The sequence below is a fragment of the Rhincodon typus genome, chromosome 25, assembly GCF_021869965.1.
Source record: "Rhincodon typus isolate 14 chromosome 25, sRhiTyp1.1, whole genome shotgun sequence".
Classification (NCBI taxonomy): domain Eukaryota; kingdom Metazoa; phylum Chordata; class Chondrichthyes; order Orectolobiformes; family Rhincodontidae; genus Rhincodon; species Rhincodon typus.
In genome coordinates this window covers 19,646,819-19,659,958 of record NC_063356.1, presented here as the reverse complement: position 1 = coordinate 19,659,958, position 13,140 = coordinate 19,646,819, and the positions used below count along the sequence as shown (strand labels likewise).

At 39.3% G+C, this 13,140-nt stretch overlaps 1 protein-coding gene across 2 annotated transcripts in view; it reads left to right on the top strand.

Annotated features, from left to right (window-relative positions):
- The window catches only part of LOC109915098 (SAM pointed domain-containing Ets transcription factor), a 72,724-nt gene that overhangs the window by 30,304 nt on the left and 29,280 nt on the right, over positions 1–13,140 (top strand). For both annotated transcript variants that reach the window (XM_020514699.2, XM_048612125.1), the window contains exon 2: positions 6,588–7,058. In XM_020514699.2, the coding sequence (XP_020370288.1) occupies positions 6,611–7,058 (448 nt within the window). In that variant the 5' untranslated portion in view covers positions 6,588–6,610. The remainder of the gene's footprint in view (positions 1–6,587; positions 7,059–13,140) is intronic.

The window sequence follows — 13,140 nt, the reverse complement described above, 5'->3', positions numbered from 1 at the left end:
GGGGTCAGTCCTCTAATCACTTAATCCAATCCTGGGCAAATAATGGAAAATAAAATCCCCACAGTAACATGCAGTCGCTAAATGCAGCAGAAACTATGGCCTTTTAGATGCAACACATCAAGATCAAACTCAGAGCGACAGACCACCTTTCAATAGCATTATTACAGTCTCAGATGTACTACGTTCAGTCACTGTGATCCTCAGTAATATCCATAATCTTTAAAGAGGTGCCAAGTTTCTGCTGGCTTTTATTGAGAAAATATAATTGACATAGTTTTTAATCTGTTTCCAAAGGGCATCAGGCAACAGCTGGACATTAGTTCCAGGAAAACATCCACCCTTGCAATTCTTGTATAAATATTACCTTTCCTTTTAAGTGTAGATTTTCACTATAATCGTTTCAGAGCCAGGAGGATGGGAGCAGTTCTAATTAAGCAATAATTAAGGGAGTGATTTCTGTGTTAACATGGGCAGTTAGTAACCACTCTCCTTTGGGCATTGGGATAGTTTTTATAATGTTTACATATTCATTAGGAGGTTTTAATAATGGTTAGACATTACAGGCCATGGTTTAATGGAGGCTGTGGTAAATTGCAGCTGTATATCTGTGTGTGGTATACAGAGACAATGATGTTTCAGAGGCTACAGTTTATCGAGCTTGCCTTGTATCAGTGTCTGTAACAGAGGTTGTGATAAATCTGACTATACAGTATCTCCATGTTTGTATCTGGCTATGGTGTATCTTGTGGTGTTTCTGGTTATGATATATCTAACTGCAGCATATGTGGTTGTGATATATCTAACTGTGATGTACCTGGTTGTTGTCTGTGGTTGTGGTAAATTCGGCTGTCGTATGTCTGGCTGTGGAGTATCTGGTGATGGCTATTTGGGTGTGGTATTTCTAGCTGTGGGGTATCTGACTGTGCATCTAGCTATGGTATTTCGTGAGGTTTTTCAGGCTATGCTATGTCTAACTGCAGTACATCTGGTCGTGGTGTGGGGTGTCTGGTTGTTGTGGATCTAGCTGAGATGTAATTGGATGTGCTATGTCTGACTGTGGAGTATTTGGCTGAGGTGTATATACCTGAGATGTATCTACTGAGGTTTATCTGGTGATGGTATCTGTCTATGTCATGATGTGGATGTGCTAGTGTTGGACTGGGGTGGACAAGGTAAGAAGTCACATGACACCAGGTAATAGTCCAACAAGTTTATTTGAAATCACATGCTTTTGGAGCGCTGCTCCTTTGTCAGGTGAAGCGCTCCAAAAGCTTGTGATTTCATATAAACGTGTTGGACTATAACCTGGTGTCGTATGACTTCTGACCATATCTGGCTGTGGTATATCTGGCTGAGGAGTATCTGACCGTGTTATATAACCAGATTACAAGATAATAGATAATCCTTCCAGAATTTGCCAAACAATGTCCTGATTTCAATCTTAATTTTATACCATTTTTACAAATTAAAGTAATTACGCAGATTGACTTTTCCATGCACTTATACCTTCCATGCACGGCAACTCCTAGGCACTCCTTTCAATGCTGAAGAGACCATCTAATCAGATTTCATCACTCATTGCTTTGACATTTGGGAGCAGCATTGTGGTTATTCTCTGCACTGCCTGCCATGTGTGACAAGCTCTCTTGTATCTTAGCAATCATAGTGGACACACTTCATAAGGTTTAATCACATCAGAGCATCTTACTGCTTGATCACAGCTTCCTCAGATTGTGTTCTATAGTTTTGCCTATATAGTTTCCATTTGGGAATTGCTGTTCTGTCACATTTGGATGCATTGATTGTCTGGTTTTCTTCAACTTTATTCTCAGTTGTTTTGAAGCTATCATGGATGACATGTGTGGACCATGTATCTTCTTGTCTGCCATGCTTTACACCGCGTTACACTTCACCCAAGTACACAGACCATCAAACATTAATGTAAAGGTACAAAAAGCAATCAATTAGGCTCAAGTAATCACAGCCTTATTTCCAAAGGCTGAAATGCAAAGCAATCAAAGTTATTTTCGGTTATACAGTGCCTTGCTCAGACCCTATCTGCAATATTGCAATCAGTTTTGGACAACACATTGGAAGACCGTAAGACCAGAAATAGAGGATCTATTGAATTTGAAGAGGGTGAAGTACAGCTTTGCCAAAATGGTAAAGGTTAAAATTAGATGGTTCTGTAACGAGGCTTGGTTAAAATTGGTTTTAATTCCCTCAATTAAAAGGTTGAGGAGTTATCCGATCATGGCATTTAAAATGATAAAATAATGACTACGTATACATATAGGGAGAAACTATTTCCTCTGTTAAGAAAATCAAAAAGATGGCAACATTTCTTAAAACTAGAGTGAAGCCATTTAGGAGTGAAATCAGGAAGCATTTTTACACTTAAAGAATAGAAGAAATCTGAAGCACTTTCTCTGAAAAGGCTGTGGATAAAAGATGTTTTTCAGCCTGAGATCAATAGACTTTTCTTCATTATGTCATTGAAGGATATGGAGCATAAATGGAAAAGTCAAGTTGGAATAGAGATCAGCCATAATTTAACTGAATGACAGATCAGGCCCAAGGGTTTAAATGGCCTATTCCTGCTCTTAACTATTCTATCTCATAGTCTAATTTGTAATTTCTAACTTTCATTTTCCAATTTCACTGTCCTCTTGGCTTGGAGGACAATGGTAATATCATTGTTAACGTTCCGGGTCAAGGGTCACCGGGACCTGAAACGTTATCTCTGATTTTTTCTTCACCAATGCTGCCAGACCTGCTGACCTTTTCCAGCAACTTCTGTTTTTGTTCCTGATTTATAGCATTCGCAGTTCTTTCGGTTTTTAATGGTAATGTCATTCACCACTTCAATTCCCTTCAGTTTTAAAATCTAAATCACTGGTGTGATTTAAGGCAGCAGTGGTCCTGATACTAAAGCCTGCTGCATACCTCTCAGTACTCCTACCAATGCATCATTACACACAAAACTATGCCTATTCTTTACAACCTTTTTGCCAATTTCTATCCAATACAAGATTATTCTTGGTCAGTTACTACTTGGATAGTGACATTCAGTTTTAGCTATTGTGTCACAAGAAACATCTTTGAGGGGTGCACAGCACCTTCAACAAATTGATACTGAAGCTTACTCTTAAACTATGTGGAATCCAATCAAATGACTTTCAAAGTCTGGGCACACCAAGCTATGGGGTTTTCCACAATCCATGTGGGATACTATTTCTCCTAAGCCCATGTTGATATTTGTGATAATTTTTGAGATAATACTCCTTCCTATTTCCAGTCCCTATATTGTGGCAATCATCATTATGGGATATCAGTAGCAGTGTGAATATTAATTTCTGCGTCATTTGCATGGCTTTTGTATATTAATGGCCAAGACATATCAACTGACATTGAGTGGGCCCAGTGTGGACTCCGTGGTGGTAGCGAGTGAGTCCCTGGGACGGGCATGGGACCTGGCATCAGAATCAGCAGCTGCTACATCTAGAGGCGATGTAGGTGAGGTAGGCCCAAGATGGTGCCTGAGGATCAGCGACAGAGGAAAAACTTTTCACTGTATTTTACAGATTTCCTCATTGTAAAATATATGTGCTAATAAAATCATTCATTCCTTTTCAAATTTTGGGTCTATCTGAGTAAAGAGAGAAGTATATGGAGTACATAGTCCCTGTGGCTGTCTTGTATGGCTTTGATGGTGACACACAATCCAATTGGAATCAACTATGTATGAAGAGAAGTTGTGGCCTACCTGATGTTTGAAGACCAGATAGGTCAAAAAACTTACTGTATAGCTAAAAATATTTATTAAATGTGAAAGGGAATATTATGAAAAAACTTAATTCCAACAAAATTTTCCAAATAGGATTGAAAGTTGCAATATTCCTATTGCTGTTCAAGCTTATGATGATGGATTCGTAGATTGCAAGTCTGATATCTCTGATTATAATGGCCATAATTGCATAACTTCCTTACTTGTGCTCTCTTTGTCCCTTATGTTTTGTTTAAATTCTAAATGTTGGGAATTTAACCTTCCAGTATCCACAGCTAAATTATCCATCAACAAGACATTAAGTGAACCAAAGAAAACGAGAGTTTAGAAGCTGGGGTCAAATTGAATCAGTAAAACAAATACAAGCACTCAGACCCATGTAACTGTTCCACTTGATTTCAACTTTGGTTTGCAACTAAAATAACTTTCTGGAACAGAGTCATTAACTAAAGAAAGCAAAATAATGAGCAATCAAATTCAAAACCTTTTGGGATTCCATTTCCTCATAAATTTTTCCTTCTTTTTGGGTCCTTGATGTACTCTTGGTTAAGACAAAACAGTTGGGGCCTGCTTCCAGGATTTAATGTCTGTAATAGTCAGTAAAAGAATTATACAGCACAGAAGACCATTCAGCCCATAATCCCTGTAAAGAGTTTGTAAATAGCCATTCTGTAAGTCCCACTCCCAAAGGTCAATTCCAGATAATTTAAATGTGTTGCATTACAATAAAACTCTACAACTAGTCTTTGATAGTAGGAACTGCAGATGCTGGAGAATCCGAGACAACAGGTGCAGAGCTGGATGAACACAGCAGGCCAAGCAGTATCATAACATCTAGTCTTTTGTTCTTTTGCTAACTTTTATGTCTGTGTCCTCTGCTACTGACTCTCAAGTGGAAACAGTTTCTCTTTTTTTTAACCTTACTGTGCTACCTCATTATATCCCTAGTATAGCTTCATGACAAAGTTCCACTAGTTTATCCAATAATTCACCCAGATCTTGCACAAACCACTCATCAAGGAAATGAGTGTGAACAAAATTGAAAACCTAAGAAGCCAGGTCTAACTCTGGGTTGCCAGGTGCAACAGAGGCCTTTCGGTGAGCTTAACTTTTGCCATCATGTTTTCTTATGCCAATGGGCTCAAATCTGTTTAATCTCATGCCTGTTAAATATTCAATAACCCCTTCAATTATTTATATCATTTTTAACAACTTTGATTCACTGCATAGTCTCTTGATGGGTCCAGTAAAATGTTATGCAATGCTGCTTGACAGACTGTGGTAGATCAATATGATACTCTGCAGTACGTGTAACAGATTGTTCTAGATTATTATGAAAGGATCACTGAATGACCTGTGCACTAGCTAATAATGGACTGGCATTGATAGCCATTTCAGTGAAGCTGCAAGGTCCAAGTTTCTAAAAGCTTGCTATCTTAAAGTCAGATGGTGTGGAAGAAAGGCAAGGAAGAGGCTTAAAGCAAAACAGAAGTCACAAAAAGCTCCTTGGATAACCTTGCCACAGGTGAAGCCATCAATCCATGTAGCAGTAAACAATACAGACCAGAAAATCTCTGGTTAGATACTCAGTTGGATGATAAATAGCCTTAACATTAAGGTAGGGAATTGAGAGTGGGTTTGAAACACAGTCAGTACTTCTGTCACACAGTGATCTGTGTTTGATGGGATCAATTTTGGCTGTGATGCCTGCCACAGTTAAATAGCTCACATGTTCTCTATTGGTGTTTGCACTTTAAGGAAAGCCAGTTAGGTGATTCCACAGCAGAAGTCACCATCATTAGGAGGGGAAAAGATGTAAGACTGAAGAAAAATCTTGCAAAACCCTGAAGAGTTCTCTAAATCTTGCCCTGTGCCTTTGGTGGAACCCCAGAGAAGTGGGATAAATGGTTGAAAGTGGTGCTACAATGGAGGATTTGGCATTGGCTCTGCAGAAGCTGCAATGTTTAAACAGCAGAACAAGTGGTTGTGCTTTCTCTCTTCCATCAGCTGTGGGTGAGAGACCAGTCTTAACTTTTCTAACAATGCAAGACTCTTGGTGGTGTAACTTGTGAATATTATGATCTTAATATTCTGTTATTCAAGTTTTACACAAAAATTCCTTTTTAAGTCGAGCTGTGTTTTCTGTCAAGTTGCCAAACTGCAGTTGCACATTCACACTGCATCATAGTTTACACCTATTTCTCAGGCTTGTCCACGGTACTAAAGACATAAGGTTACATTCACATTGGTTACTATTGCAGGTCCTAATGGAGGGACTGTAGTCTAATTATGTACATATATCATCTAAAAACAATTTTTTAAAATAGGATATAATAAGTTTAAGAATGAGTAAATTTTAATGTCTAATTCTTGTTTTTTTTCGCTGCCAACCACAATTAAATCCTGTTCACTTGGTAAATGGCAAAGATGTTGTTACTAGAAAGAGATGGGCCCTTTTAATTAAAGTCATGAAAAGAAAGTCAGATGTTGTCTGTTTAAAGAGCAGCTTTTCTTTTCACAAGAAAGAAACTGCAGTTTGAATCCTGTATTTGGACGAACAGCCCCTCTTAACGTGATCACCCATTAATACAAACTGACCCATAAGTAAAATGTTCATTAAAGCTCATTGAGGACTTACTGGGATATTTAAGTGACCAACTGACCCCATAATCCCCGTTTCTAGCTTACAGCTTCCCAAAGGGTTCAATGAACAGTATTGCTGTGAAGCAGTCAATAGTCATCAGTCTATGGATGAAGTTATTATACAATTAAACATTTGTCTCATCTTGTTTTGCTATAGATCTGAAGAGTTTACTTGAGGTGATGGGCAGTGCTGGTTGTCGACTGACCATGCTGCAGCAGAACCGAACTGCCTTTGAGGATGCAATACTCACCAACCTGGAGAAACCTGGTCACCCAAAGGATCTTGAGTGGACCATGGTAGAACCATCCAGTAACCCCTCAACACCTGAACGGACACTGCCTGTCTATTTGTCCTATTTCGACATGTTGTTAACGGAAGACTATGCATGGCTATCTAAAGGGCTGGTGGAGCGGCCAGAGACTGACCACATCATGAAGACCGAGCCGCACAAAGAGCCAGAACAATGCCCCATAGTGGACAGTCAGGAGCTGTGTGTACCCACAGAGCTGGACTATCAGAACAGTGTCCACTTTGAAGAAAGGTCACTAGAACAGGTTCAGACGATGGTGGTTGGCGAAGTTCTTAAGGAGATAGAAACAGCCTGTAAGCTACTAAACATTGCAGCAGGTAAATGATTCCAGAAATAACTTCAACGTTTAGGTTCAACAGCTAATCTGATCAAACTCATCATTTTAACTTTTTCAAAATTAATCTAAAATATGGATAGTTATTTATTATTCACTAATTCCTTATATTATTAAAGATGTTTCATAAATGTCACTGAATGAATCCTCTTGATACTCAGGATTTCAATGTAATATGTTACAGTGCAACAGACTATTCTAGATGGCGTGATAGAAAGCAGTTGTAACCAGACTAATTAGATTAATCTGTTACCATATGGTATAATTATTGAAATGAAGTTGTCTAGAGCTATACGATGCAGATTATTCAATTGTGTGGCATTACTGACTGATCAATGTGCTTTGATGCCCTAGAAGAGTTTGGTCCAAATTATATGATATTGTTTCATGGCAGATTTTTCTAGTACAAGCAACATTACAATGGAACAATGTTCACTTGCTCTGTATTAGTGTGACACACTGCATTGTTGTACATTAATGATAAAGACAAAGAGAATATCTGCTATTGTCCATAAAGTAACTTCATGCCATTGCATCTCTTCCAAGTCAATGTGAACTGACCTGCAGTAAGCTGTGCCTTATGGTATCTTAATGATCTTATATGAAATATATTCAGCCTTCTCAGTTTGGCGTTGAACAATTTGATGAAGTGTACAGTAGCTTAAACAACAAGTCTAAAGTTCATCTAATGAGGGAATAACTATTTTAACTGGAAGGAAAAGCGAACCTTGAGCAGCTGAGCGATGAAGTAACAAATTTACAACCTCAAAGTTTGGTTCAATGAAATAAAGATAAGTCAACAAGAAAAGTAATTTTACATCACATCATCATGCAATAAAAGGAGGAGACGAATCTAGTAGGCACTGAGCAGGAGCAAGAGGGAAGGCTGGAAACACAGGCTGAGTGAAATTGAGAGAAGGTTTGGTGATATCTGAGAGCACAAAAAGACTTGTCAAAATTTGAAAGAAAACATTAGCGTGTGGGAGCAGGGTAACTGAATCAGTGCTGGATCTTAGTAGAGCAGAGGGAGTGAGGGTTGAGGGGAGGTTTGATGTTAATAGAGTAAAATACAGCTTATAATAAAATAGACAGGAGATAAACTTTTCAGATTGCTCCTTCTTGTTAGTAGTTATTTCCCTTCTAATTTAAATGTCTGGTCCGGCCTATAGTCAGGTAGATCCAGCAGCTCCTTTCAAACATTTTCACAATCTACTGCGTATAATATGCAAGTTGTGTTTGCATGAAGGTATCAGTTATATGTGGAGGAGGCTGTATCAAGATATGATCAATTGCAAACAGTGAACATGTTTCATTGCAATTACTCAGCAGTTGTCATGCGAGTTTGTCATTTCTATCTGGTTTGTATTTGAATGAATGAGTTCAGAGAGTTGGAACAGCTTATCGTTTAAAAGCAGAGTTTTAGAGCTAATGATGTGAGGCATGGTGAAAAGGGCGTATTAGAATTTTATGCTTGCTTCTTATTTTAAGTGAGGTTATTGCAATGTACTTAGTAAAGGGAGCAGACCAAACGGTCACTGCTGGCTCTTTGAAAGAACAATCTTATTAGACCCAGTTCCCCACTCTCTCCCTATAGCCCTGTAATTCTCTCCCTTACAAGTATTTATGCAATTTCCCTTTGGAAAATTACTTTTGAATCATCTACCATCATTATTTACTTTATCATAATGACCATTTGCTTTAGAGTCCTGTATTGTCATGTTAATTTGTGTCTATTTAACGTAGGGATCATTTGGACTCAGTATGTTTTAGCATTGCCTCTGCATCAGAGAATCTGGCAAATTCAGTCAGCTTTGATTTCTGAGCAAAGCTCAGTGTCAGGAGTGGCCTCTCTGCAATTCAGGGCTGCACTGTGCTAATCTAAACATAGCCTCTTAGCCTTAATTCAATAACCAGCAGCCCCCGGATTTAAAGGCTTAAAAGTTGAAGACAAAGAAACATAGAAAGCAGGTGCAGGAGTAGGCCATTCGGCCCTTTGATCCTGCACTACCGTTCAATATGATCATAACTGATCATGCAAACTCAGTATCCCACTGTCACTTTCACTCCATTCCCCTTGACCCTTTTAGCTGCAAGGGCCACATCTAGATCTCGCTTGAATAAATCTAATGAACTGGCCCCAACAGTTTTCTGTGGGAGAGAGTTCCACAGGTTCACAACTCTCTGAGTGAAGAAATTCTTCCCCATCTCAGTCCTGAATGGCTTATACCTTATTCTTAGACTGTGACCCTCTAATTCTGGACTTGCCCAACTTTGGGAACATTCTTCCCACATCCAGCCTGTCCAGTCCCATCAGGATTTTATATATTTCTATGAGACCCTCCTGATTCTTCTGACTTCTGGTCAGTACAAGCCCCGTCAATCCAGACTTATGTTAAATTCTTATTTCTACCTTTTTATTATATTTTACAGTCTACTGAGTGCACTGTTTTTTAATTCTCTTCTTTGTACCCAGACTAGATTGTGTGGAAGTTAAAATATGAAGCTTTGTACATCTTTGTCAAATAAACCTTCCTTTATAGTGCTCAACCTTACTGGAGGACCCCTCCTTGCACGGTGTGAGAATTCAATTCCCATGTTTCCATTAAACAGTTCTTATTTTGGCTCTCTTCAAATGAGGTCCTCAATCATTTGTTTCTTAGATTTTACTTTGATTTTGTCCTTGCCTCCCCTTTCACATGATCACTTTAGTCAATATCGGGCCTTTAGTATGTCTCCCATCAGGTCGCCCATTGGGCATGTTGACAGGATATTCAACCATGTGGTGCATCATCAACAAATTTAACTACAGCTGGCACCTTCACATTCACACCTTCCAGCAAGGGTTATCAAAAAGTGACCTGCAGCATGGACACTTTGGTAGATGTATGTGGCTTCCTCATTCCAGGAGGCCATTGCAGTATTACTGTCCTGACCAAGTTCCTCCAACTCTGCACAGGTGACGAATCAAAATTCAGTATAATTGCCATATTGTCCATGTCATCAATGGCCCAATGATCATGGAGAGATGTTGCCATTGCGGAAATGTCACTGGTCCAGCAATCTAGGGGCCAAGATTAATGCTCTAAAGACACTAGTTTAAATCCTACCATGGGGCTGGTGAAATTTATCATCAATTAATAAAACCAGGAATTGTAAACTAGACTGGGAGCTATGAAACTGTCAGTAAAAACCGAAAGAACTGCAGATGTTGTGAATCAGGAAGAAAACAGAAGTTGCTGGAACAGCTCAGCAGGTCTGGCAGCATCTGTGAAGAAAAGATCCGAGAGCTGAGCAAGGGTCACCGGACCCGAAACATTAAGTCTGATTTTTTTCTTCACCGATGCTGCGAGGTCTGCTGAGCTTCTCCAGCAACTTTTGTTTTTGTTCATGTAACTGTCAGTGCCTGCTTTAAAAATCCATCTGGTTCATTAACACTCTTTAGGGAAGAAAATCTGCCATCCTTACTTGGTCTGGCCTACGTGTGACTCCAGCCCTACTGCAGAGTGGCTGATTTTTAACTGGCCTCTGAAACTGCCCAGCCAGCCAATCATTTTGAGGACAATTGGAGAAGAACAAGAAATGTTGACCTTGGCAATGTCAACTTAAATCCCTGGAAGAGTGTAATGGACTTACCACGGAGAACTAACAGTGCCCACTTTTAGGATGTTTGCTTGGTAGTCTTCGTTGACAGTTTATATAAAATTAAAACCACAGCGCAACTGCAGTGAAGTCAAAACTAAAAGAATTGCGGATGCTGGAAATCAGAAATGAAAACAAAAATTGCTGGAAAAATTCAGCAGGTCTGGTAGCAACTGTGGAGAGAAATCAGAGTTAATGTTTCGGGTTCAATGACCCTTCCTCAGAACTGATGGTAGCCCAGTGAGTGAAGTGCAGTGCGACGCAGTCATGCAGTGAAGTCAAACATTTTGTTTCTGAATCTATGACAATAGAAACTAAAGCAAGATTGATGCTCTTGTGAATAACATCACTGCTGATTATTGAACATGGCTACAGATCTGCAAACATGTAAATACTTCAACCATGACAGGAACTATATTCTCTTTGGATGCAGCTAAATTTGTTGCTAAATCTTTGAAAGTTTGCCACAGTGGAGAGCAGCTGTTACAGTTTATGATATTTGAACATAGGTGCAGGAGTAGACCATTCAGACCCTCGAACCTGTTTCACCACTTAATTAAATCATAAGTGATCTGTATCTTAACTGCATTTACTCAATTTGGTTCCATAACCTGAGTGTAGAGATATCCAGACGCAGAGGCGCAGTTTATTTGAGTCTGAAGACAGGTGGCAAGCAGTATTTCAATTTTCTCTCAAAGTTTCGCAATGCATCCCATCCCTTCATAAAATGTCAATCTGTTTATGCAATGGCAAGCAGGAGGAAGTGCATTACTAAAGCAATAATTTCTAGGTGTGTGTTAAAGACAGGGTTCTGTTCAACAGGATATAGCTGATACCCTGTGTGTAACCTGTTCAAAGAGCCCATAACAATAACCAACAGTTTCCTCAACTACAGCAGTTGGAAAGTGCAAGAAGAGTAATGTGCATTCAAGGAATCAAACTACGTATTAATGATGTGGGAAGAACATGTGGAGTAAAAGATAACAAGGTGTAGAGCTGGATGAACACAGCAGGCCAAGTGGCATCAGAGGAGCAGGAAAGCTGACGTTTCAGGCCTAGACGCTTCATCAGAAATGCAGGCATTTCTGAGGAAGGGTCTAGGCCCGAAACATCAGCTTTCCTGCTCCTCTGATGCCACTTGGCCTGCTGTGTTCATCCAGCTCTACACCTTGTTATCTCAGATTCTCCAGCATCTGCAGTTCCTACTATCTCCAGGACATGTGGAGTGCTGCTTTCTTATTCATTAATAGCTGTGGCATCACTGGAAAGGCCAGCATTTACTATGCATTCTCCATTGTTCTTGAGAAGGTAGTGAGCTGCCTTCTTGAAGACAGCAAATTGACTTATTGGGCTGCGTCTGAAATTACTTGGGAATTATCTAAATTGTAGTGGGTCTGGAGTTCCATGTAGGCAGACCAAGTAAGGGAGGCAGATTTCTTTTCACGATGATTGGGTAGTTTCATGCTCATCACTACTGAGTAGCTTTTAATTCCAGATTAATTTAATTCATTGCATTTAATTCCCCTACTAATGGGATTTCAATTCATGTATCCAGATCATGCCTCTAATGACCAGTCCAATAACAATAGCTACTATTTTATTGTGTCTACTTATAACAAGAGTTAGTACACTTCATAGTGATTTATTGTCTGAAGTACTATTGAGATCTTTCTGAGAGACATTAAGGTGGCATTTGAGTGCATGTCTACTTTTCATTCCCTGGTTTGTACTCCCAGGTTTTCCTGATGGCTAACATTCATTCCTGTATAAAATGGAAAATGTTGGAGAAATTCAGCAGGTCTGGCAGCATCTGTGAAGAGAGAAACATAACTTTCTTTATATTTCAAATCTCCAGCACCTGTAGTAATTTGCTTTTATCCATTATTGTTAATTTTTTGCTGGCCATTAGCAGCTTAGCTACCCTCTAAAATGGCCCTAGAGACCGTAGGCAGTTCACATCATCTGTTCATGAACAATTGAGGAGGGGCTATAAATGCAGGCCTTGCCCATGATGCCTATGTCCGAAGATTGGAAAAAAGCACAGAAGATCTAAAACCTCCTTATCCTCATATTATCGTCATTCCAGGGTTATAATGAACTGCAAAACAAATTTGTTGAGATTTCTAAGAGGATTAAATAAAAATAATTCTGTTAAGAAGAAATACTCAAATTCTTTCAGCCTCTCCGATATAATTTATCACTTTGTGTCTCAGGTTCGACATTGCCCCTCATTTCTGACATACAGAGGGATTCAATGGTCTTGTATTCATAAGCTGTCACAATATTAAAATCTGACGGTATCACTCAAAAACATAGGATCTGACTTTTGGTCTTCAGGGTCACCTAGAAAATAAGAGGCCAGATTGATAACAGCCTTAGATAACAAGGTGTAGAGCTGGATACACACAGCAGGCCAAGCAGCATCA